Consider the following 23,921-nt stretch of genomic DNA (forward strand, 5'->3'; position numbering starts at 1 on the left):
AAACAGGTACACATGGAAGCTCACACATACTTACGCCAATAGGGAATTGAGGTCCATTGCATGAATGTCCAATTTCTTCTTTCCAAATGCCTCGATATGAGGTGTATGTATTATACACTGTATTCGTCATTCATATATGCTTGTTCATTGATTGGTTATAAGTGTGTCACATGATAAAAAGTAAACAATTGTTTTTTGCAAAAAGTACTATCCCTCCCCCAAAGTCGTAAATAAAATAGTACCCACATTAATTAAATGTTATAAATTTTGTTAAAATTGTCAAATGTTAAAATGTTACATATTTGTTGACAAAAAGTAAATTTAAAATGTTTAAAATGAAAACAAAAACCTTTTGCCTATAATTAACATGCTTATCTCGAATCATAACAATATGCGTGTTGGCCTAATTACCTGAGGCAATATTATAGCAGCAACTAATAATGCGGTTCAGATAAGGAATAACGTCCCCGAGGCGCGATAGAATTCCCTCATATTTGTTACGGAATGGGCGATGATAAATTATCTCAAAATCAATTGGTTCAATATAACCAAAAGGCAAAAGCCTTACTTTTTTTAACGAGTGCAAAGATACTGAAGTTGTATTCACTTACATGTACAGTAGTACGTGGATCTATTTAATTTTGAAATGGATTTTACAGAACTAGCAGCGGGAAAAGTACGGTCATCAACGCCATCTTGGGGAAAGATTTACTAGCGTGTGGCATGGGGCAAATCACTAGCTGTTTTCTCACCATCGAGCAAACAGACGACAGCCCGGTACATGGTCGCCGCAGCTCGCATTTGGATTCCGAGTTGGGGTCGCACTTTATAATCAGGAGTTTGGGTGGTCAATGGTCAAGCAATGTCAAGGCAAGGGTGGCTCCCCAAAAGAAAAATGTCACAATACCTCTTGACGTAGAAGTAAGTTACATTGTTACTTTTATAATAATACGTTTATCTGCCTTTCAATCTTACAGAATGAAAATTACAACAAATTTAAACAGTTTAAACTACGGTGTATCTTTTCAAACATATCTTGCTTACAACCAGAATGAATTGATAAAGATTGCACTAAAAAAGCGGTGAGTCGTTATTGTATGATCTTTGTCAACAGGAATGCAAACGCCTCAAATATTACCACATGTTGCAGCAATCTTTCTTGATCTAACAAAGAGCAGTAAAGTAGTTTTATTGCTAAATTGTCGCCATAAATATGTAATTTCCCTATTGCCATTAGACGTGTTGGATATAGTTGCTAATGGACCACCTGTCGACAATAATAGCAAAACAATAGCAATTAGTTATACGTTATTATTTAGATCGGAAAGTTGACGTCGCTCCTGAGTATTTATGAAGCCAATTACATATTAGCGCGAACATACGTTGACAGGGTTTTTCCATTGTACGAATAAGAAAAAGGCATATGGCAGATTTTTGTTTTCTTTCTTGTTGGATATTATTTTTTAGATTCTTCACAATCTGTCGGATGCCAGTGCGTCGGATACATCACTCGATGTCTCCTTTAATATTGAGGTCTTTCTTGCAAGTTATGATCACAGATGTCCGTTGCTTTCCCAATATCTCCAAATTGTGGACTGGTATGTATTTTGTTGGGTTTTTTCTTTGCTGGAGTGTGATCAGGTTACAAATCTTGCCATGCATGGTTGACCATCGACAACTAGAATTTCTGTTTTTACTTTATCATAATAATTTGAGCGAACAATAAACGTTACTAAACAGAGATCATATGAAAGCCTACAACAATTCATTTGACTAAGCCCTTTGCCTCTATATTACATACATGTAAATGTATAAGTTTATACAGTACGTCTACATATTTATATTATATACCTTTAACAGAGCCGGACATATGTAGTGACGAAATGAGTCAAGTCATTAGCAGGACATTTGCGTGTCCTGTTAAAGATTGAACAATAGAATTACTCCCCTCTATGTACGTTTGCAGGCAGAGGAAACAATAGGTTTAATCATTAGTCATTATTTTGTTTAGTTATATGGTTCTGAATTTAGGGTTAGGGTTAGGGTAATATACCAGTTTTTATGCTGCCCGGTTAATGTACCATTTAGGGTTTTATATAGATGTCCTGTTAATACAACATGTAGGGTTATATATATTGTCATATATATCGCTGAAGAACAAAAACCGGTAGTGATGTATGTAAAATAAATAGTAAAATGGAATATAAGGATGAGAAGTACGTATGGAATGCAACTTTTGGAAAGGAAGGTTCAACGTGTTCATACAAAATCTCGATTTTTAAATGATTGACTTTATGAGGAAATGTCCGATATTATAAGGTGTTATGGCCTTATTAGAGGGCACGTTATTTTGACGCTTTAGAAACGAGTTTGAGTTAATAGATCACAGATCACAGCTGCGGAAGGAGACGTCTAGCTTTTTTAATAATGGTGTAAACAGTCAGTAAAGTTCACCTGTTTGGTGTAAAGTTTACGCCACTGATATTTTTAGTAGAAAGGATAGGTTACCCCCTCCTCACCACCCTTCTTTTAATTCGCAAACATTATACCACTTCTTGAGCGATCATTAATGTCCAATTTATAAGTGCATTATTGTACAAATTCATCCTGTTAGAAGTCTTAAAACTTTCGATTTTTACAATTTTATTCTTTACAGTCCTGGAGTTGGCTCTTGTCGAGATCTTGGTGATCGTGTGAAGTACTTCTGTGGCGATGCCGATGTACATGTTCTGATTGTCAACTCAGAATCAGGCATAACAACAGAGGTATGATTGAATTTAAATAGCTCTCCGGTCAAAACTCCTCTTCAATGGGTTCTACGACAAATGCTCCAGCCACAATCAACTTTAACCCTTAGACCAGAACTATACTGGGTATACAACATTAACTTTACCTAACCTTTACCTAAAATCCATTAAGAATCCTAATTTGTTTAAATCTTTGGAGAGCCCGAGACAATTTTCTGATAATCGGTTTGGTTTTTATTCGTATCCACTCTAAAACAGGACAAAGAGCACTTCCTGAGAGTTAAAGAGCGTCTGCCAAATCCTGACATCATCATAGGTTTCACGAAGTGGGACCGTTCAGCAAACCAGAAACCACAACAGAATAAGAGGGTTCGTAACCAACTAGGAATGCATTATTATGATAACATAAGAATAAAAGGGAAGTCCATCCTGATATAGTTGATTTTGATAACAGCATAACAATTAGAGAAACGGATTAGTGAAAGTCTGGGCAAAAGATGATTATAAATAAGTCATGAATTTTTAAGTTGTAATCAATGCAACCGAAATTGGTAACTTTGTGACCAATAGAGTTGAGAATTTGTATTTGATTGCAACTTCAAAATTTCGCAAACAGCTGATGTTAATCGGAATATCCTAAACTTTCACCGCTGTATTTCTATAATTTTTCTGCTTTTAAAATCAATTTATTACCATGGGACATCCCCTTTGATTATTGTGTAGCATTACGTGAGACAATAAACTATCATTAATTAAACTGTGTATATAACATTGTTGCAGTACCGTCTAATGATTGGGCGACTTTCAGAAGGAATTAAGATAATCCTGTGAAGATATGAATATCTATTTGTAGCATCTGTTTTTTCACAAGTTACAAAGACGGCTCAGTTAAGATGTGCGTGAGGGTGTAAGCGTGTGTGTTTTTGTGTTAGGAAGGGTAAGTGGATACATACATGAGTGAGAACATACAATGACAATGACAATTACAATTTATTCTCATGTCACCACATTGGGGTACTGGAGAATTTTACAATCAGTTTGAATTTGTCAATTTGACACTGCAAAATATACAATACAAGTCTACTTTAATGTTAATCATTACAAAATAAAACTATCCACAATAGTGAGAAAAATTATGATGATAATGATAATAATAATAATAACAATATTGATAATAATAATTAAAAACAAAACGATAATAATTAAAAACAAAACGATATTAATAATTACAACGATAATTAAAGACAAAATTAATGGAAGCGATTGAAAAAGAAAGTTACTGGCACCAGTAAATTGATATTTGAATTAATGAATTACTGAAAAAGTTCTTGATATCAATTTAATGATTCGATAAAAGACAAAAAAGAGAAACATAAAGTTAATATGAAACTCAAAACATTTTTTTTTTGCACATACATACATAACAAGTAATGAGTATGTACAAGCACGTACGCAGGGGGGGGGGGGTTAAGGCTTGAACCCCCCTTTAATTTATGTTATGTGTGTGTTTTGGAGGAAACCCCTCCCCTTTTGAGTTTTGTTCAAATTAAAAAGTAATAATAATAAAATTAAAAAAAATAAAACAATTGTGGTAATGGGTGACTCCCAAAAGCTGACCTTAATTTTCAATTTTTGGGACAAAAACAAAATAAAGTGTGCTCTAACCCCCCACCCCCCCCCCCCCCTCCCGCTTATTTAGCGGCTGGCTGAGTCGTTGCGAAATTTTTGGGACCATTTTTTTGGCGGGACTTTCAAATTTTAACCCCCCCCCCCCCCTCGAAAAAAATCCTGAGTATGTGTGGTTGTGCGCGTGTGTCACTTCAAGAACGTGACTTCCTTTTTTGATCCGATTTAAGTGTCTCGTCCTTGATGGTTCTGATTCAGCACACACATATGATATCGAAAATGCTCTTTCGGTACGTTACTCTGACCTAAAGTGTATCACATAAATTTCCAGTTGATTCAACAACATCTCTTGGTGGCATTTGAGCTGTTAAAATCAACCGGTAGTGTCTCCAACATGGAACAGGCGAGGGAGATGTGCTTCTTCATATCAGGCCAAGAGGCTCTAGACGATGCTCTCGGTGAACAAGGTGATGCTCTATTTAATATACAATGAAATTGTACTCTAAAACTATTTCGCACTATGGTATCTAGAAGGTTTTAGTATGCTAACAGACAACAGAATTTACAGTTTTGTAAAGGCCTGAATTGCTGCTATCACAATTTCTCTCCCTGTGAGTATTTCGTCATAATGAGTATTAGTAAGATCATATGCGGGGGCCGTTAATGTGCGAGACTGTGAGTAGTTGTTTCATTATCATCCCTTTTTCACTTTCCATTTGCTACATTAGGATATGTGTCTAGAATCTAGATACATTCAATTTCGTAAGTATGAGGTAACTGAGTGCTGGGTTAGCATATTCAACTACAATTACATACTTGCATTAGAGTTACATAGAATTATAATATGATCAGAGTGGCCACCTTCCTTATCGGCTTACGAAGATAATGCAAAGGAAACAACAAGCTGCCTGATTGCTACGTGAGGCCTCGCAAAGCCATCGTGTAGCCAACGTACTATAGTACGACCAGATCCAGATGGGACTACGGTGTCGGCGAATACAGCCGAAGTTAAGTAGCTCAAGCGTTTTCCATGTGTCATGGTAAACGTGGACATACAAAAAGCCAGCCTCATAGCCAGAGGCTTTTTCAAGTACCCCAAAAGTGCCCCCTCTTACATATAAATAGTGTGCCTATAACTTCGTAAGAAGTGCCTTTTTTTACATAGGGAAGGGCCCATTTACCTTCAAAAGTGCCCCTATTACTTTTCTCCCAATGATAAGGGCCCCTTTAATTTTGACACGTGCCCCCTTCACCTCTGATAATTACCCTAATCAAATTTGAGAAGTGTCCCTTTTAATTTGACAAGTGCCTCTTTTCCTTTGTAGGAAGTTCCTCTTCCCCTTTTAATATCTACCCATAATAACTCGGATAAGCGCACCTTTTATTTTCACGTGTGCCCCTTTTCCAATCTAATAAGTGCCCCTTTCCCTTATGATAAGTGTCCCCATGAACACAAAAGAGCTCCTTCCCTTCTCATAAATGCCCCCTTTTCACGTATTAAAAGTGTTCCTTTTCATTCTCATAAGCACCCCTTTTCATATCTGCTATTGCCTCTTTTCAGGAGCGATACTTGCCCCTTTTCCTTTCTAATAAGGGACCTACATGTATCCCCATTTCATGAATGTCCATTTTCAACTATTATGAATGCCTCTATGAAAATATGATGGGTGCCCCGATTCCGTCGACAAATGCACATTTACCATTTTCATAAGTGCCATTTTTAATCCCTGGTGAGTGCCTCTTTTCAGGTATAAGAAATAGGTGTTTTTATCTTTTTCGATAAGTGTCCCCATTTTTTCTCTCTCTAAAACTTGCCCCTAATTTAAAGTGACTAAGAGAAATTTCTCCCAAAGCTCGCTCGATACACTCGCTCGCATTCATAGATGATATAATTATGTTACTTTTTAGTTTTCCGTTTTGAGAATGTGAGTATAACCCCATCATGTAATTTTGGGCACTGCGACCTCACAAATTGTCCTCGCTTGCATATGAATATTCAGACCATCACACCCAACAGCAAAGTATGATGCTTAAACAATTTGTTTCATGATGTATATACAGAAATATATATTGAAAGCATCCCAGTTAATGTAACCACAAGGGTATATACCAAAGTCTAACGAATTGTATATTTTAGCTTTGAGATTTCCCTTTGTAGGAGCCCTTTTTTTGTTGGTCCCGTCCCCCACTTTAGAAATCGCTCCTACATCTGCTCTGAGCATCATTAATCGCCGATCAGCAATTGAATTTCCCACCGTTGGTCGAATGTCTTATACCATCGGGAGGTCACGTGACGCCTTCATGACCTAGTTGGAACGCATCGTACTCTCAATACGACGTCGTGTAGCCATCGTATGGCCTTCGTGTGACCTGCGGGTAAACTCCTCAATACAAATTCACATCTTCGTGCTGCATTCGTGTGTGGTTCGGGCGCCATCGTGTGACCTTCTGTACGCATCGTACTTCCTTCCGCTGTTGATTGGCTATTGACCAATGTCGGGGCCATCTTCGTGCGAAATCCAAAATGACATATTCTTGTGTCCATCGATCTGGCGTGAACTTTGGGACAGCGTGATCCGGGCATATACGATAGCAAGTGCGATAGCTAGCTCAATATAAAATCATGTTAACTCTCGCGACGCCGTGCGTTGATTTCAGTAATTACTGAAATGAAAAGCTAGTCGTAAGCGCGCAGGGTAATTCTGCAACTTACTGCAGCTCGTCGATCACGATTCACAAATGTATTTTATTCGTTTTGGAGCTGAGCCAAGGGGGCGAGTCTGAACCAGGCGCACCGGGAGCAGTTTCAGATGGGGGGGGGGGGGGGAATTCCAGGGGGCTCACCTACCAGGGGCAGTGACGTAATGAGCGAAAACTTTTTTTTTTTTTTTTTTTTTTTTTTGGGGGGGGGGGGGTTGGCAGAAGGAAAGCTGCATCACCTCCACTCTTACATGTTACATGCAGGCCCCGCGAAACGTTTTTTAAAGTGCAGTATTAACGATCAGGTAATTGGCGTGGGGCCCAGGGGCATTGCCCCGGAAGCTCAGGGTTTAGGGCATTAAATTACGGTCAGATGAGCATCCAGGTGCCCGCCTTCGGGCTCTAGGTGTGGTCCAGGGGGGGGGGGGCAAAGCCCTCGGAAACTCAGGGGTTATTGGTATTTAATTACGGTCAGATGAGCATCCAGGGGCCGCTTTAGTGGGGGGAGGGGCGTTTTTTTTTTTTTATCTTAAAAGCCTTGAGATTTATGAAGTTTCGATGTGATGAGCATAGCAAAATATGGCATTGCTAATACTAGGCCGCGTCATACCAAAAGACGTTAAAAGATGGGAGTTGTTGCTACCTTGTTAGGCGTTCAACAATAAGGGATAGAGCAACGTCGATCTGGCGCTGCTCAGTGGCTGCCGGGCTCACGATCAATTGGGCAAAAAGAATTTCCGTTTCGGTTTAATAAAATTTGGAGTGGACTATTAGGCTATTATTATTATTATTAGTGAATTCCAGCCGGGAGTAAGGGTGCTGAACATTAATCCTCAATTAGACTACGACACTATGAAATCAAGTGTATAGGATTATGAGGGGTAATTGCTAACTGACATGTTAGGTGACAACTGACTGTAGTGAATCACTTCATCAGGTAACGACGTAAAATATTTTGTCCTCATGCTCTTATTTGTTAACTGTTCATGGTGCCTTTAGAGATTCCTAATTGAGGGAATGGTGTGAACGACAAAGATAAACAAACACAATGTTCCTTTCTTTTATACAGTGAAATATGTTAAGGGTCAACCAGAGAGGGAGCAAGCGTTTCACGACTTCGTGAGAAAGATCAAGGTATGAAAAGTCAAATCGTTCAATCAAGTACATACATTAAATAAAATATATATTCCTCTATTATCAACGCAATTATCTATGATTTCGAGACATCCAACGAAGACAGTTTTGATCAAGACTACACTCAAAACATGAACATAAAGGTTTAATAATCAATTGTGATTCTACATTTGCATGTTGATCATTGAATTAAAAGTTGGTAAACGTTGTATACTTATTTAACACTTTCCCCAAGTTGGAGACCACGGTATATCAATGATATTTCGTTATTTCATTTGCACAATGGTTCCGACTCGTTTACACCACTAGGGGTGGTCTTATATGGATGATCGAGGATGATGCTCTGTATTGGGTAAAATCCCCCCCCCCCCTAGCAAACAGCTAGATCCGCCCCTGGGTAAAGGCCTAAAGTAAAGAAAGAATGTGAAGGTTGCTCCAAATAATGAGGAGAAAATAATGTGCAGAACGGGAAGAAATAATAATAATAATAATACACAATATTTATAAGGCGCCTAATACTGGTGTCTCTAAGCGCACCATATTCTGACTAAACAATTATTTACCAAAAATTATAATAAACACACAACTTATACATCTATTCTTTATTCAATAAATCGAGAGAATGTCATCACGAGATGAAAGTCAGTAACAGCTATGTAACTTGTAAATTTGTAAGAGGGAAAATGCTGTTAGCAAATAGTTGAGAAGTATCATGGGTACCAATTCAATGGAAATTTGTATTTAAAAAATTAGCCCCCGTCAGCACTAAAAGAGCCCACGCGGACAAAAAACTAATTTGAGCCCTGATCCAGAATACATAAGCGATTGCCTGGTTTTTCTTTCTCAGGTCCGTCATACACGCTCGGTTTCGTCTGTCTGGCAAATTTAATGTCGTTTTTTTAAGAAGCGTGCCGGCAAAATATGTTTTCTATCAGTTGCAGCAAGGTTGTGAAACCGGCTACCTGCTATTTAGAAGACTGCTTAATATTTAGATATTGGTTGTTCCAGATTTCGAGAAACTTCTCAAGTCTCCTTTTTAAAATAAATGTTATTGATTTATTAGCTCTTGGATGATTTCGATTACGTCACATGTGAGTATGGTATTATGACTCTTCCCCTGCTCAATATCCTTAGGAGCAAGCCTCTATAGCAGGTAAGAAAGCCAAGTTGGAGGGCAACCACCAGGCCTGCCAGAATATCTTGAGATCTTGTTTGCACAACATTTGCTCACTCAAGGAATGGATCTGTCACAGAAGGTAGGAACAGAAAGCTTAAATTGGAAGGTTGATTTCTGGCCAAGATGATTAGTTTAGAAGAAAATTATATAATACTTTTTCCTTAAAACGGGCAATAGGATTGCCCTCCGATTTTCTTATTTTTAGACTATTACGAAAACTTACGAAAGAACCATAAAAAAGGCTCCAGAAAAAGGACAAGTAAGAATTAAAAACGATTATACTCTTGAATCATTTCATAAAATCTTAATCAAAATGATTTGCATTTTTTATTTAAGTTTTACATCCTATGCATGCTATCTATATAACCGTTTGCTCCTCTTAAGTGTTGGGAGCCCTAAATTCGCCCAAAATTTCACTTAAATTGTATTATAATGTGAAAGATGACACATTTCTGCAAGGATTTTCAAAACAAATGTGCGAACGACAGAAAATCCATATTGTGTATTCTCTTATCAATATTTGTCTTTAAAGAGACTTGGTAACATTGTTCAGATGAGAGATAGTGGTGCTAAGGTAATGGCTTCAATGCTACATGTAAAATTAAAGATAATCTGGAAATTTGAATGAAAAACGGACCATTATTCATGGTACAAATTGAGACAAACTTATCTGATCGATTCCTTAATTCTCCCAACTATATTATCGTCGGCCTTATTCCCGAAAGGGCCTTAACCCGATTTCGGGGGTTATTGAGTTATTAACATCACCTCGTCGATTTCATTATTCTCTTTAAAATGATGTGCTTCACTTGTTGAAATTCGATTAATTTATGGAGATAATTATGAATTATGAATTTCTCATCTTTTTCCTTAAGCCAAAAGGGCCTTAACCTCACGGCAATTTTTTATTTTTTTATTTTTTTTATCAATGACAGATTGTTTCGTAATTTCCATTTAATTCAAAAAATATCAGTCGAAACACCATAAAAAAAAACATAATTAGTCTACAATAGACACAATGTACTTAGAATAATCACTGAAGTATATGTCATGAATTTAGATCGTGAATTCTGAGGGAGATTTAAGTTAGATGTGGATGCACGAAATGCAACTGACTCATGAAATACGCAGATGTCAACGGATGGGACTGTAATGAAAATAAACAACGAAAAAGGTGTCCTAAATGTACGATCTCTTAAAAATAACCTCACCGAAAGCTGCATTATATTAATAAAAATATTCAGATATCAAAAATACCTTTTCTAATATTGTAATTAATCAGTTTTATCAGTTTTCGTGATCCAGTAGCCATAGCAGGGGCTTTCTGGCAAACCAAAGGTGTTGCAAAACGAGAAAATGTCTTTATGCCAGACGGGCGCTAACTACGCGCGCGTACGATAACCGCAGGTTAATGCCCTTTTGGCAGAACGCCGCGTGGGTAACGCTGGAGGTTACGGCCTTTTTGGCATAATGCAGCGTAGGTACGGCCCTTCTGGCATAAATACGCTACTCTCAAGCATTATGCCAAAAAGCCCCTTACATGTTTTTTGCACATAGCATGAAAACTATAAAACAAATTTAACACTTTCATGTAAAACTTAATAACTTAACATATTTATCGAAATTGACTTCAGAAACAAAAAAAAACGACCACAAACTTTTGATTATTACTAACAGAGACCAACATTTCAAACGCGATTATCTCGGAATGGCCAAAAGCAGTCAAGCCCGTTTGGCATAAGGCCGACTTTATTACAATTTAATTACATTTTAGGTGAATGGAAATCATCACAAAGCATTAAAATGGCGCTACATTCCATTCCAGACATTTAAGTGTTGACAGATTTTTTATAGCCTGTTTTATGTCTTTTTTTTTAATGGAAAAACGGTTGGAAAAATTCAAAAATTGTTTGGAGAATCTATTGTTAATCACTGTTAGAGGGTGTCATACATCGACTCCTTCAAAGAAAACCATAGATATCTTCGTGGTTTGATTATTTTTTCAGGATGTTGTGCATGTCAGAGGGTTAGTACAGTATAAGGAATATAGTAAGTAACATTTTACAAAAATTAAGCAATTTTTGTCGTCAACCTTCAACAATGTCACCAAGTCACTTTAAACACATTTTTTGGGGAAAAAAAAATCAAAAATCTTTGCAGAAGGGTGTTAAGAATGACATCTTTTTCCACATTATGATACTATTTTAGTGAAATTTTGCCATCAAGTTGTTATCGACTTTAGGGCTCCCAACATTTTAAAGACCGTCACCACTACTGGGCAAGAAGGGATTAGACCACACAGCGAGCCATCGAGGTCACTGTGACAGGTGGCTATCTCATTAACTCAGCTCTCATTTAACATAAGAAAAAGAGGATCATGGGGGACCAACAGGCACCGATTGGGAAAGTTTTCTATATAGAGGGAGCAAGTAGCTACAAGTATGGCAGTGTGCCTTTAAGGAGCTTTAATATGTTAGGCCCTGCTTTTGTAAGTTCATCGTCCTGGGCCATATCTGCTACGCTGGTATATATTTTCTGATGTGACATATTTGTACTACTAAGACTTTTAATTCCCTTCTTTTTCTAAATTTATTTATCAAAGCAACGACCTGGTTGTTGAGTCAGAGACGATCAAAGAATCTTTGCGAAGAATCGACATTAAACTTGAAGAGTACTGGAGGGAAAGCAAGAAACAAAGAGAAAAGGCTCTCACTGAAGTTGAAGAAGAGGTAATATTTTGCCTCAACCCAGCTTCCCAGAACATAGTACAAGCAAATACTTGGGAAAAAAGTGAACAACGCACAGTGAATATAAAGCCCTCAACGTTTAAGGCGAGGCAGTATGTACAAAAGGCACGAGGAAAATCATGCAAACTAAACTTCCTGTAAATTAATGTTGTGGGTCAATGTCGTCAAAATCCTTAAAGGACAAGTCCACTCGAAAAATAACCTATTTTCAATATAAGCAAAAAAATCAGACAAACCAATCAAAAAAAGTTTGAGAAAAATCGGATAACTAATAAGAAAGTTATGAATTTTTGAAGAAAAAAATTAGTATGTAAAACTATGGAACAATAAGAATCACAACACAAATTGCCAAGATGGTTATCAGTTTGTGACGTACGTCATGTCCTCACTATTTATCGATTGCTCTATATGGTTTAATCCCATTAGTTTCCCTTTTATTCCCCAAAACTTGATTTCCCCATGCCTTTGCCCAGGTTATATGATTTGGATCATATTTCGTGCATGACATTTCACAAAATCTTTTATGAACTTTGAAGAATTTATACCATTTTCTGAATATTGTATATTCATAATTATTGATTTTTATATAAATAGTTTATCAAAAGTCACTTTTTCATGATTTAACCGGGAAAAATTATTCTATATTAGTGCATCCAAACAAAAACATATTACTATTGAAAGGATCCGCTAACTTTGTCTCAGATTCTGAAACAAAATTCTGGATTTAGCTCATCCTGCAATGATAATTATAAACCCCATAAACTTTACAAGTCGATCGCCTGTTTGATTATCAAGCTATTTATAATTGGAATTACACATTTTGAAAACCGTTTGCCAAACGGTTTTCAAAACATTACAGGCTATTGGGGGAAACGAGTATGGTAAAACCGGTTACTCAAAGATTTTTACTTTTTTGAGGCACTTCTTGATCATTTTGAAGCGCGATTTTTTTAGGGCTTCAATATTACACCGTATCACAGACACTGATAACATGTAGGGCCGTGTATCTTAAATTTAACATTGTTAAATGATCCCTTTAATATAACTTGGATGCTGGTGTGAAGAAATAAGATTCTTAAGGAGAAAATAGGAAATTTATATCATTAATATAAAAAAAATAATTAGTGGATAGTGAGGACATGACGTCACAGACTCATAAGTGAGCTGCCAATATGTCTAGTGATTTTCAAAGTCTTTAATGTCATTAAATATTCATAACTTTCTTATTAATTATCCGATTTTGCTCAGACTTTTTTTGATTGGTTAGTCTGATTTGTCTGCTTCTATTTAAAGTAAGTTATTTTTGGAGTGGACTTAGGCTTTAAAGATGTATTCACCTAAAGATATTTTCCAAATGGTAAACATTTGAAATAAATATATTATCCACAGCATTAAATTGTTTTAAATTTAAACAGCATATCAACGTAAGCTGCTCTGGACAAGGATTTGAAGCAAGCAGAAAATAAGAAGTTAAGGCTCCGCTCAAGGCTTTCGGTATCGTGTTAAAGTGTAAAATTAGAGTCTAAGCTTGCAAGAGTTTGATTTCCTTTATTCTGGAACCTGTTTGTATTTTTTTTTCTTTCAAATGTTTCATCAGTTGATGGATTGCATGGGTAATGTCATTAGAAAGATGAGGACAGCTCTAGCCAACGAGACGAAAAGCATGAAGGCTTTTAACAGCGATTTCTACGAACACGGAGTGGTAAGTAAACAGTTAGCACACCTGAAAAGTGTATATAAACATTAATATATTTAATATGATTATCATTATTATTATTAGATTTATTATTATTATTGATTATTTTGTTATCATTACTATTAATATCATTTTTGTTTCAACAAATTCTTCGTCACATGGACAGAGCCGTACAAATAGGACGGGTCAAGATTATTTAAAAAAAGCAGGCACGGGAATGTATTCGTAGGCGTACATGTACATGTATATTAATCGGTTATTTTATGTCAATCAATGCAATGTCTGTTTTAATTTATTCTATTTTGGGTTTAGACCGTTGTGCATGACTGGTACGCAAATATCATCAAGTCTTGTCAACGCACCACGAGAATGGTCTGTGAAGAATACTCTCGAGATCTCCTCGGTAAGAATAATAACCCATAATAATAATAATAATAATAATAATAATAATAGTAATAATAATAATAATAATAATAATAATAATAGGTATTTGTATAACGCCGTCTATCTAGACAATGCTATTCCAAGGCGCACAAGAAAAATAGAAAGAATGAGAAACTTCGGATGAGTGTCATAGTGCCAAGTACAGGTATTGTTAAAAAAAGACAAGATTTCAGATTGGATTTAAAGGTCTCTAAGGAAGTTATGATTCTCACATTAAATGGTAAATTGTTTCAAAGACAAGGTGCTGCAGATGAAAAAGCTTTCACCACAGGCTACTCGTGTCTTTGTGATCTTAAGGAGATGCTGGTGTGATGATCTTAGACTACGAGATGGTGTATAAGGCATGACAAGGTTTTGTAAATAGTTTGGTGCTAATCCGTTTACAGCCTTCCATGTGAGGAGAAGAATTTGTAATTATATGTGCTTGCGGATTGGCAACCAGTGCAACTTTTTGAGAACAGCAGAAATTAGATCATATTTAGATTTCCCTGATAAAACCCTGGCAGCTGCATTCTAAGCATGTTGAAGTTTGTCAAGATTGCGTGAAGTAATATTGAAAAGAAGAGCATTCCCAATATCTAATCGAGATTTTAAAAAAATGCATGTATGAGCATAACAGCCGACTTATGGTCAAGGACTTTTCGAATGCTATTAACATTATGGATGCTATAATTGACAGATCTTCTTTACGTGGGCATCCATGCACATGTTCTCGTCAAATATAACACCGAGATTTCGAATTGACGGAGCAGCCCGAATGTGGGAGTTACCAATCTGTATATTACAGTCCTTGTTTAAATGATGTTGCGACTTAGAAGTAACTATAAGCAACTCTGTAATTTTAACTTATTAATAAACATCCATGACCTCATATCTTCTATAGTAGCCTGTAGACGATGCTTGGCAGAAATTTCACTTGCAGGGTCGGATGGGTCGAATGAAACGAACAGTTGTGTATCATCTGCATACAAATGAATGCTTACGCCATTTTTATGAGCATTTTTTGCAAGAGGACTAGAATAACTACTAAAAAACAGTGGCCCGATAACTGACCCTTGCGGCACACCAAATGGAATCTTAACGGGAGATGACAAAGTTTCACCGATTTTAACAACTTGTGATCTTTTATCAAGATATGATGCTATCCAGTCGAGCCGAGCACAACCCCTCCTATGCCAAAAGACTTGAAACGATTCAGTAACAATTCATGGTCAACAGTGTCAAAGGCTGATAAAAGATCAAGCAATACGTAAACAGCCTTCTTGTTATCAACAGCACGAATAATATCATTTTATTCTCGGACAAGAACAGTTTTTACCCCATGGCCCTTCCTATATGCAGATTGGAAAGGTTCAAACAATGTATTATCTGAGAAGTGGTCAGTAAGACGCACTGCCACAGCCTTTTCCAATATCTTTGATATGAACTTTAAGTTTGAAACAGGTCTGTAGTTTTTTAATTAATCTACGTCTAGTGATGATTTTTCAGGTGAGGAGTGACAATTGCCTGTTTGAAATCATAAGGAAACTGACCAGTCTCAAGATAAATGTTGACAATTTTTGTGATAACTGGCAGCAACAAATTCAATTGTTTCTTGAGTAAAATAGTTGGGATTGGATCTAATGAACATGACTTTGTAGGTGAGGAGGAGACAATTCTCTTGATCTCTTCATCTGTGGCCATTTCAAAATTTTCCATTAGTGGAATGTCTGGTTTGGAAACGTGGTGTTCTTCAAGTTCAAACCTACCGGATGTAGCGGCCTGCACAGAGTCTATCTCATCCTGGATAGTGGATATTTTCGACACAAAGAAGTTACTAAACCTCTGTACTAGGTCTACTGGGGATATATGTACAGGCAATTTAGGTTAACTCTTTTGATGTAGAGCACTGTCAATAACTCTATAAAACTGTCTACTATCATTGCAATTTGACAGCTGCTCCTTTAAGTATTCTGTTTTGGAATATTTTATCATCTGCCAAACACGGGATCGCTGCTCTGTAAAAAGTTTTCTATTTATGTCTGTTTTTTCAGCTCGCCATCGACGCTCAAGGCGTTTACGTACGCGTTTCGAGGGCGTATGGTTACCATACCCTTCGTCAGAGGAACATGTTTGTCTAGAATACACTGAAGACTTGTATCAAATTGATTAACTAGAGTATTAACCCATCGCGGAATCAGAGGTAAAGGTGTAAGTGGGTCGTAATTATTGATCAACCTGTAAGACCCTTTATATTGAACACTTAACTTCTCAGAAGATATACATTTAAAAAAGATGATAATCATATTGCCACATTCATTTCTTAATAGTAATTGAGAACCTTCTTATTTTCTTTCCTTTCGGGTTATATCGAATTCAAAATAGCCACATACAAGAAATGCTTCCAGGAGTTTCCTCACATACACCCGACGGCTTTCATTGAGGCGTTGCATGAAGAAATATTTCCACTGGACCAAGACAGCAACGAGAACAAAGTACCATCACAGAAAAGAGTAGATCACCTGCTTCGGGGGGTCACCGACAAAGGGCTAATTGCAATGTTTGCAACTACAAGAAAGCATGCTGAGGATGGTAATGAATAAACATGGACTGAATATATATATATATATATATATATATATATATATTGAATCGCTTCACCTATACACGTGTCAACATTGTTTTTCTATGAATATTATAGCATTTTTAGTCTTTTTAATCTAACTGCTCACCCACAATAAGAGCAATATTTATATTGATGTGGCTACCCTGGTTTAATGAGACAAAATTATTGTTATCATCATTTTTTATATATATATTTTTTTTTTATAGTAGTTGTTATTTTTGTTGTTTTGAATAACTCCGTTGCAGAACATCACTTTTTTTTCTCTCTCTCTCTCTCTCTCCTTATATTTGTATATATATTACGTGTGCATTCATATGTGGGCGAGGGTGTTTGTGCGCGTGCGCGTGTGTTAGTGTGTTTTGGTAGAATATTGAATTTAAAGGTTTAGTCAAAAGTTGTCGTGATCATGTCATTTTAGGTCTCATATTTGCCATATGACAATGATTAAACGTGATTACATAATGTATTTCAGTAATCTTTAGAAGCCTGAAAATGCTTTCGGTAATGGTATACGGAATATTCCATTGGTGTTTCGACAGTTCAGTGTCACGGCGGCAGTGGCTCTGGGCTTTATTTCTTCAAAAGTACAGGGTTAGGGTATGGATTGGTATCGGCAATTGAGTTCGATTTAGCGTGAGGGTATTGAGTCATGTGTTAAGTCAAGAGTTGATGTTAGGAATTTCATTAGTTATAGAAAGTTAGCATGCATGAGAATAAAACGCACATCATACAATATTGAATATTTAAAAAAAAAATGATGTCAGCCTGTCATAACGCGACGATTTCTAATCTCCAATCGTTCAAACTGTAGCCATCTTTTGTTCTTCTCATAGTCGATGTTCAGAATTCATCCAGTCGAAAGGAGTCTCAGCGAATGGCGGCAGGAGCAAGCATTCTGTTCCTTCGAATTCGCCGATGGCTAATGGCAGCAGTGGATAGCCAGCTTCTGGACAAGTTTGAGGTTGAGAGAATGGAAGGTCTCGATGAAATCAAACAGTCCTGCAAAACTGATGTCGAACAGTAAGCTACCGGTTCTTGATTAATTAATGCTGTACAAAATAAGGCTTACAATTAAAGATGGTAACAAAAATTCAAAATTACTGGCGAAGAATCAATTAAATTTGATATTTCTAAGTCCCTACAAGATTTGTACAATAGTACATGCTACAGACTTGAAATATAGATATATCAGAATTAAGATCTCCGTCATATTAACACGTACGTATCCAGTGTAACAAGCATGAAACGAAGTCCAACTTTCACAAAAACGGTCATGCCTTATGGTTTGAATGTGCATTGTTCGTTAAAAGTAAACCATACAACGATTTAAAAACAAATCACTTTATTCGAGAAAATTCTAAAACAATCAGACTCGTCAATTTAATTGAAATAAGTTTAGTTATTATACTTTCAATCCAAGTGATATGGGGGGAGAATTTTATATAAAACAGTAGTCCATTTTGTACAGTTTCCAAGATCAATTCCACTTCCGTAAGAGACCCTGGGATAAACTTTCGAACAATATTGCGAAAATCTGTATTCCTTTCATATTAAAGGCCATTGAGAGCAGGAATAGCATTGTAATAACTGCTTGATTCGGGTAAAGATAATGCACAATGTTTGACAATGTTGAAGGGGTAAATAAAGATTACACATTAGAACAAGTAGGTTTGTAGTGAATTATTCAAAATTTAAATCATTGTCAGATTCTGTGATATGACGGACGTTTACTACGACAACCACATTACCAATGCCCTTAGACTGCCATACCGAAATGAGTCAGACGAACGGAAGCAAGGACTTCAGGATTTGCACAACCTTGGACATCTCGTCATTGACTACAGGTAAACACAACTTTGTTTCACAAGTTGACTCGCCCTAGACCAGATTCGTGTTATGTGTTTGCCCTTTGCAAGCTTTATGAGTCAGTGCAAGAAGTCACTGGCTAGTAACTTCTTGGTCAGTGCGCGCGCGCTGGCCCTACGTATTCACCACTCCCCCTAATTGTACCAAATACGTTTAAATATAATTTACATGCATGTTTATGTTCATCTTGTGTGTGATGGGGGGGGGGGGGCTTTTATAGTCGTTATCATAAATTCAAAACAGCCGTCGACTAGATTTGACCTAGATAGATTATCCGTGTTCTTCAAGAAGGAAAATAGACGACATGATTAATCACGAAACGGTCTGAACAGATATGGTAGCGTCATGAACAACATCCGCTAGGGAGTTTACCATAATGTTTTTTTTGTAATTGTTTTATTATTCCTCCACATACTTCTGCACGTGAATTTTCGTACACTTGGGTTCATAGTTTATTTTACCTGACTGCTAAGAAAGCAGACGTATAATGGTAAGTAAGCAGCCAGGAGACAAACGGCTTTAATTTATGCCTCAGTCACACCTTGCGTATTTGGCTTGCGTATTGCTGCGTATTTATGGCAAGCCGTTTTAACATTTATTCCTATTTCTTGATATCAAGAAATAATTTTCTGTTGTAAAGCAATGGTAATTTTTGATATCAATAAATAGGAACAAATGTTGAAACGGCTTGCCATAAATACGCAGTAATACGCATGTCAAATGCGGCAAAGGTGTGACTGAGGCATAAGTTCTCTCCGAGGGACTTGGTAATGAAGATTACTGCCTTACCAAATGGTACTGGCGCATAGACTTGGTTCGAACTCTGCTCTACCAGTGAGCCATTTTTTTTAATACATGATAACCTTAAAACTCCAGCATATGATCATCCCAAGCTCAAATAACTACACCATGCACGAAGAGTACGTGTGAGATTGAAGGTCTTACATCTGTGTGATAGTTCGTCAAAATATCAGAACCGGTCGGTACCCCCTACCAAGAAATGACATTCGCTCTTTTTACTGATTCTCAGCGATGACGCCATGATTAATAACTGCTCTGTATCATTGGTCTGTCTGTCTTAAAACTGTAACTTGTGTCTTGCGTGATATACTAGCTTCTTACAGAAGATGCACGATTGTAGAGGTCAACATATATCATTGTAATTATTGTAATGGCGGAGTGTCAGTATTGCGAATCGCCAACAGGCTGTAAACTCGTGTGATGCCCCAAGGGTCCGCCATCGGATAGTATTGAAGTGATTATAAGACCAACGTTGTGTAGGATTAGTGATGCGCAGGACAATTATTTGGTGTCATCATAGATAAGACTATGGGTTCTAAATGAATTTGTCAGGCGGGCCGGAAATGTTTCTGAAATTACGTTGCGGGCTTACAAATACATTTACATAGCAGCGGCCAATCTTTTCAAAATACCACTCCCCTCCCATTTGATATTATTATCATGAATAGTCGTGTTTGGATGCAATCACCATTGCTATTGAGTAATGTACTTTTATGTAGCTATAGGAGAATTACTAGTAGCCAATGGTGATGAATTATGTATTCTTAATGGTGGAAACAATGGTTTTGATTTGATTTTACTTGATATTTACTTAAATCATCTCGTGGGCCGCTGTTTGATCGACGATGACTTTCAACTCAATACTTATCTCTCCCTTTCTTTTCAGGCAAGAGGCAGAAGAAATCATGGGGAAATGTGGGCTGGAGCACTCCGTGGGATATGATACAGTCATTTCGAAAACAAAATAGCCATGAACCTCCCACCAATTGCAACAATTTAAACTGTTTAAATTTGTATATGCACCTAATAACATGTAAATAGTTCTAAACATGTTGTGGTCAGGGAATTGTGACGTAGCCATGGGACAACTTTTCTGTTTGTGGTGTACACAAATGTAAAAGTGCCTTTTCCCTTTAGGCACTACTCAAAATATATTACGAATTGTATATTAATATAGGTTCTCTAAAAAGAAAATAACATCTTGAATCATATATTTTGACAAATTAACATTTTAATCATTTCCTTATAATTATCCTAATTTAAGTGCCCATAGGTATAGTAATTATAACTTTCATATTCATGACTGTATTATTTTGTGTCAGATATAGTTCAAACTTTCCCCATTCTGCATCTCGGATTCCTTGCTTTCTTTTAAAGTAGATGTCTATTAAGGTTGATTGACATGTACACTGTGAGGTTTTCTTATGTATCACAACAGCTTGGTGTTAATTTGTTTAGCTATTTCTCATTATATATCGAATATGAGGGAATCTGAAGAGTAATCTTTTTTTTTTTCAAGGGAATTTTCTGATCTGGTAGTCTTTCCAAAGAATATAGAGAGAATGAAAACATCACAATTTCATTTTCATCAGTACCAGAATATTATCTTATCTTTAAGTTCGTGAATGTTGTATCATTTGCCTTATTTTCCTGACGCATGTCAGGTAGACTTTGTAAATACATCGCATTTTATAAATTCCATATGCATTTGAGCGCTTGGTGGATAACAAAAGTCAATAGACTTCATCGGGTCGTCCAAGTATTTGTTCCCCTTTTAAATACAATATTATTGTTTGGGAATTAACAATAACTTTTATTTTGAGAATGAACAATGTACATGAATAAACTAAAATGCGACTCGGTACTATATACACATGTTTCACTAATAGATACACCCCAAAAATATCTTGATTTCTATAATAGCAAAGTGGGATTTCCTTTACTTTACATTTACAAAATGAGAAGATCATGATAAAGTCAATGTTTAGTACTTGCATTGAATCTTCATAACAAGAAATCATATTTGAAAATGATTGTAAATATGTAATAGTGATACCATATTATGTTGAGCCACAGTTTTGAAGGACCACATGTTCATATACGGTATAGCGCTTACAGTGCATTTTTGTGCTTTTCATTTGAAATAATGTAATACATTGAGTGCTATACTAATTCCATATCATTACCAGTATTGTTGTCTTTATGACAGAAAAACTAAATGTATGGAAGTGATATAAGTTTTGAATTTTCATTTCACAATGTTTACATCACATATTTGTAATTTTATATAGGTAAATTTATCATTTTCGATTACTTCTTTTCCATTACTGTTATTTTCAATTACAAATATCATAAACTACATATCTAAGTATGTAAATATATATCTTTAAGAACTACATATCTATATCTATGTCATGTAAGAGGAAGTTACAGACACCATTGCTATCTAGTGGTGTATTATATTGTATATGAACGGAAAGACGTCTTTCATTTTTGTAAAAAAATGTCGGTAATGGTTTCAACAATTGTTATTCATAACTGTGTCCTGTACGATAAAAATGAGCGTGTAATAAATCTACTTATTTTGACCGAGGGAATTTGCATAACTCATTACAATATCAATGACTTATGATTTTAGTTGCCAACATTTACAAAAAGGTATATGCAAACGGTTTTATCTTCCCATAGAGTTTTGTTGAATCGTTGAATTAATGTAAAGTTTACTCAATTGTAGCAAAATAAAATGTATATGATTTTTGTTCATGAGGTAATCGGAATGCATTGAAATTGATAGGTATATTAAATACTGTTTATTAGGTTAATAAAACCATTGTAACTCTGATTATGCAAATGTATGTCGTATTCAAATTATATCGTAAAATGATAAAAAGCTAATACCAGCATGACTGATACGTTAGTAGTTATTGCTTAAGTAATTTTCATACGTAAGTGCATACTTTTCAATAGATTACATTGAATATGTCTACTATATCGATTATATTGTGAGGTTTGGGTTACATGGTATTTTACATTTTACATTAAAAATAGCTTCTAGTACAGTTTTACATACAGTTGCATTATATCTCATAGGTCTGCTAAACCTGAAATAAAGACATACTTTTAAAATGGTAGTATCTTCATGAATGTTATTTTGAATACAATCAATTAATCAATAAAACAACATCTTAAATGCAAGTATAAATGGATTTTACCTCAACAATAAAATGAGTTGATCGAAAAGCCAAGCATTCTATTTCTCTTCTCAGCCTTTGCTTGAAAGCATTATAATGAAAATCGAGAAATCAATATATTCACACTTATGACCAACAAAATAATATTCATTTTAATTAACGTATAGAATAGATGTCAGTCCAGCATAATTATATTCGAAGTTTCCTTTTATTTTTAAATATTGGTTCATGACTATTCCTGTATCTTTTGTAAATATATTTTGTTAACATCACTTTATTGTTCGAACTTGCACAACAAGGGAGAAGACACGATAGCCCAGGACAATTCCATTTTACTGGAAATTGCAGGGCATTAAAAGTACATACAGTGTATAATGTTATATAACATCGACAAAACAAAAATTAACTAATTTTACAACATAGTGAAGACTGAGGAATTTGGGATATTCCTAGCTATAGATGAAAGAAGAGGAGCTAAATATTGAAATTTTATTTGATATATCAACTTAATAAATAGGAAGCATACATAATAAGTATTATAAGAGTTTTATTTGAGTTAATGTTTAATACAAAGAGGATTTTGTCAGTGCCATCAGGCAATGAAAAGAGGCGAGTAATAGAAGGAAAATATAAGACTGGTTACAAGGTGTATTAACCAATTTGTGTGTGAGTAATTAATCCCTAACATACTTGAAATGCGAAGGGAAATTCTGGTTTCCCATTAATTGGCATTCTATGAGTAGTAGATGACAAACGTAGAAACAATAGATAGTTTGGATAGATTCTGTCGAACTTGTTTCAAATTGACAGGTTTTCTAATTTCTTTCAACAGCTGCCTTTAGCCTCGTCACATTGTCTGGCGAAATATGACCTCTAGAGCCGATTTTCAAAGGAAGATACACCACATAATATCCATAAGCCTGTATATCGGCAACTAACGGGGCATATTTGTTCGATTTATATTTATGTGCCTTTACTTCATTCATTTCAAAGGGAACTCAAGTATAAGGATTTTTTTAAGTTCTTCCAAAAAACACAAATGTCTGGGACGAGGTTGGTCTGGGTACACTCTATATAGTGGGATTGGAGATGCCCTTTTTTGTCCATCGCTCTACTTTCAGGTCTGTGTACATAATAGTGTCGCTAAGAGAGGCTGTGCCTTCTTGAATAATTTCGGCAAGATACAA

General features: G+C 36.0%; 1 protein-coding gene across 1 annotated transcript; it reads left to right on the forward strand.

Moving 5' to 3' along the window:
- Positions 1-4,711: 4,711 nt before the first annotated feature.
- LOC105441497 lies at positions 4,712-23,320 on the forward strand. The gene is made up of 10 exons (XM_030973739.1): positions 4,712-4,840; positions 8,143-8,207; positions 9,342-9,463; positions 11,987-12,113; positions 13,729-13,833; positions 14,140-14,230; positions 16,636-16,842; positions 17,710-17,896; positions 18,583-18,720; positions 20,430-23,320. The coding sequence occupies exons 1-10, from the start codon at positions 4,768-4,770 to the stop codon at positions 20,509-20,511; spliced, it is 1,197 nt and encodes a 398-aa protein (XP_030829599.1). The 5' UTR covers positions 4,712-4,767; the 3' UTR covers positions 20,512-23,320.
- Positions 23,321-23,921: the final 601 nt, after the last annotated feature.

The sequence above is a fragment of the Strongylocentrotus purpuratus genome, unplaced genomic scaffold, assembly GCF_000002235.5.
Source record: "Strongylocentrotus purpuratus isolate Spur 01 unplaced genomic scaffold, Spur_5.0 spur5_scaffold_7, whole genome shotgun sequence".
NCBI classification, from domain to species: Eukaryota; Metazoa; Echinodermata; class Echinoidea; order Camarodonta; family Strongylocentrotidae; genus Strongylocentrotus; species Strongylocentrotus purpuratus.

Excerpts from the sequence above, each read along its gene's own strand:
- LOC105441497 (XM_030973739.1), top strand. The coding sequence starts at position 4,768 with ATGGAACAGGCGAGGGAGATGTGCTTCTTCATATCAGGCCAAGAGGCT. Across the intron at positions 9,464-11,986 it reads GAATGGATCTGTCACAGAAG|CAACGACCTGGTTGTTGAGT; the intron begins GTAGGAACAGAA and ends TATTTATCAAAG. Across the intron at positions 13,834-14,139 it reads ATTTCTACGAACACGGAGTG|ACCGTTGTGCATGACTGGTA; the intron begins GTAAGTAAACAG and ends TTTTGGGTTTAG.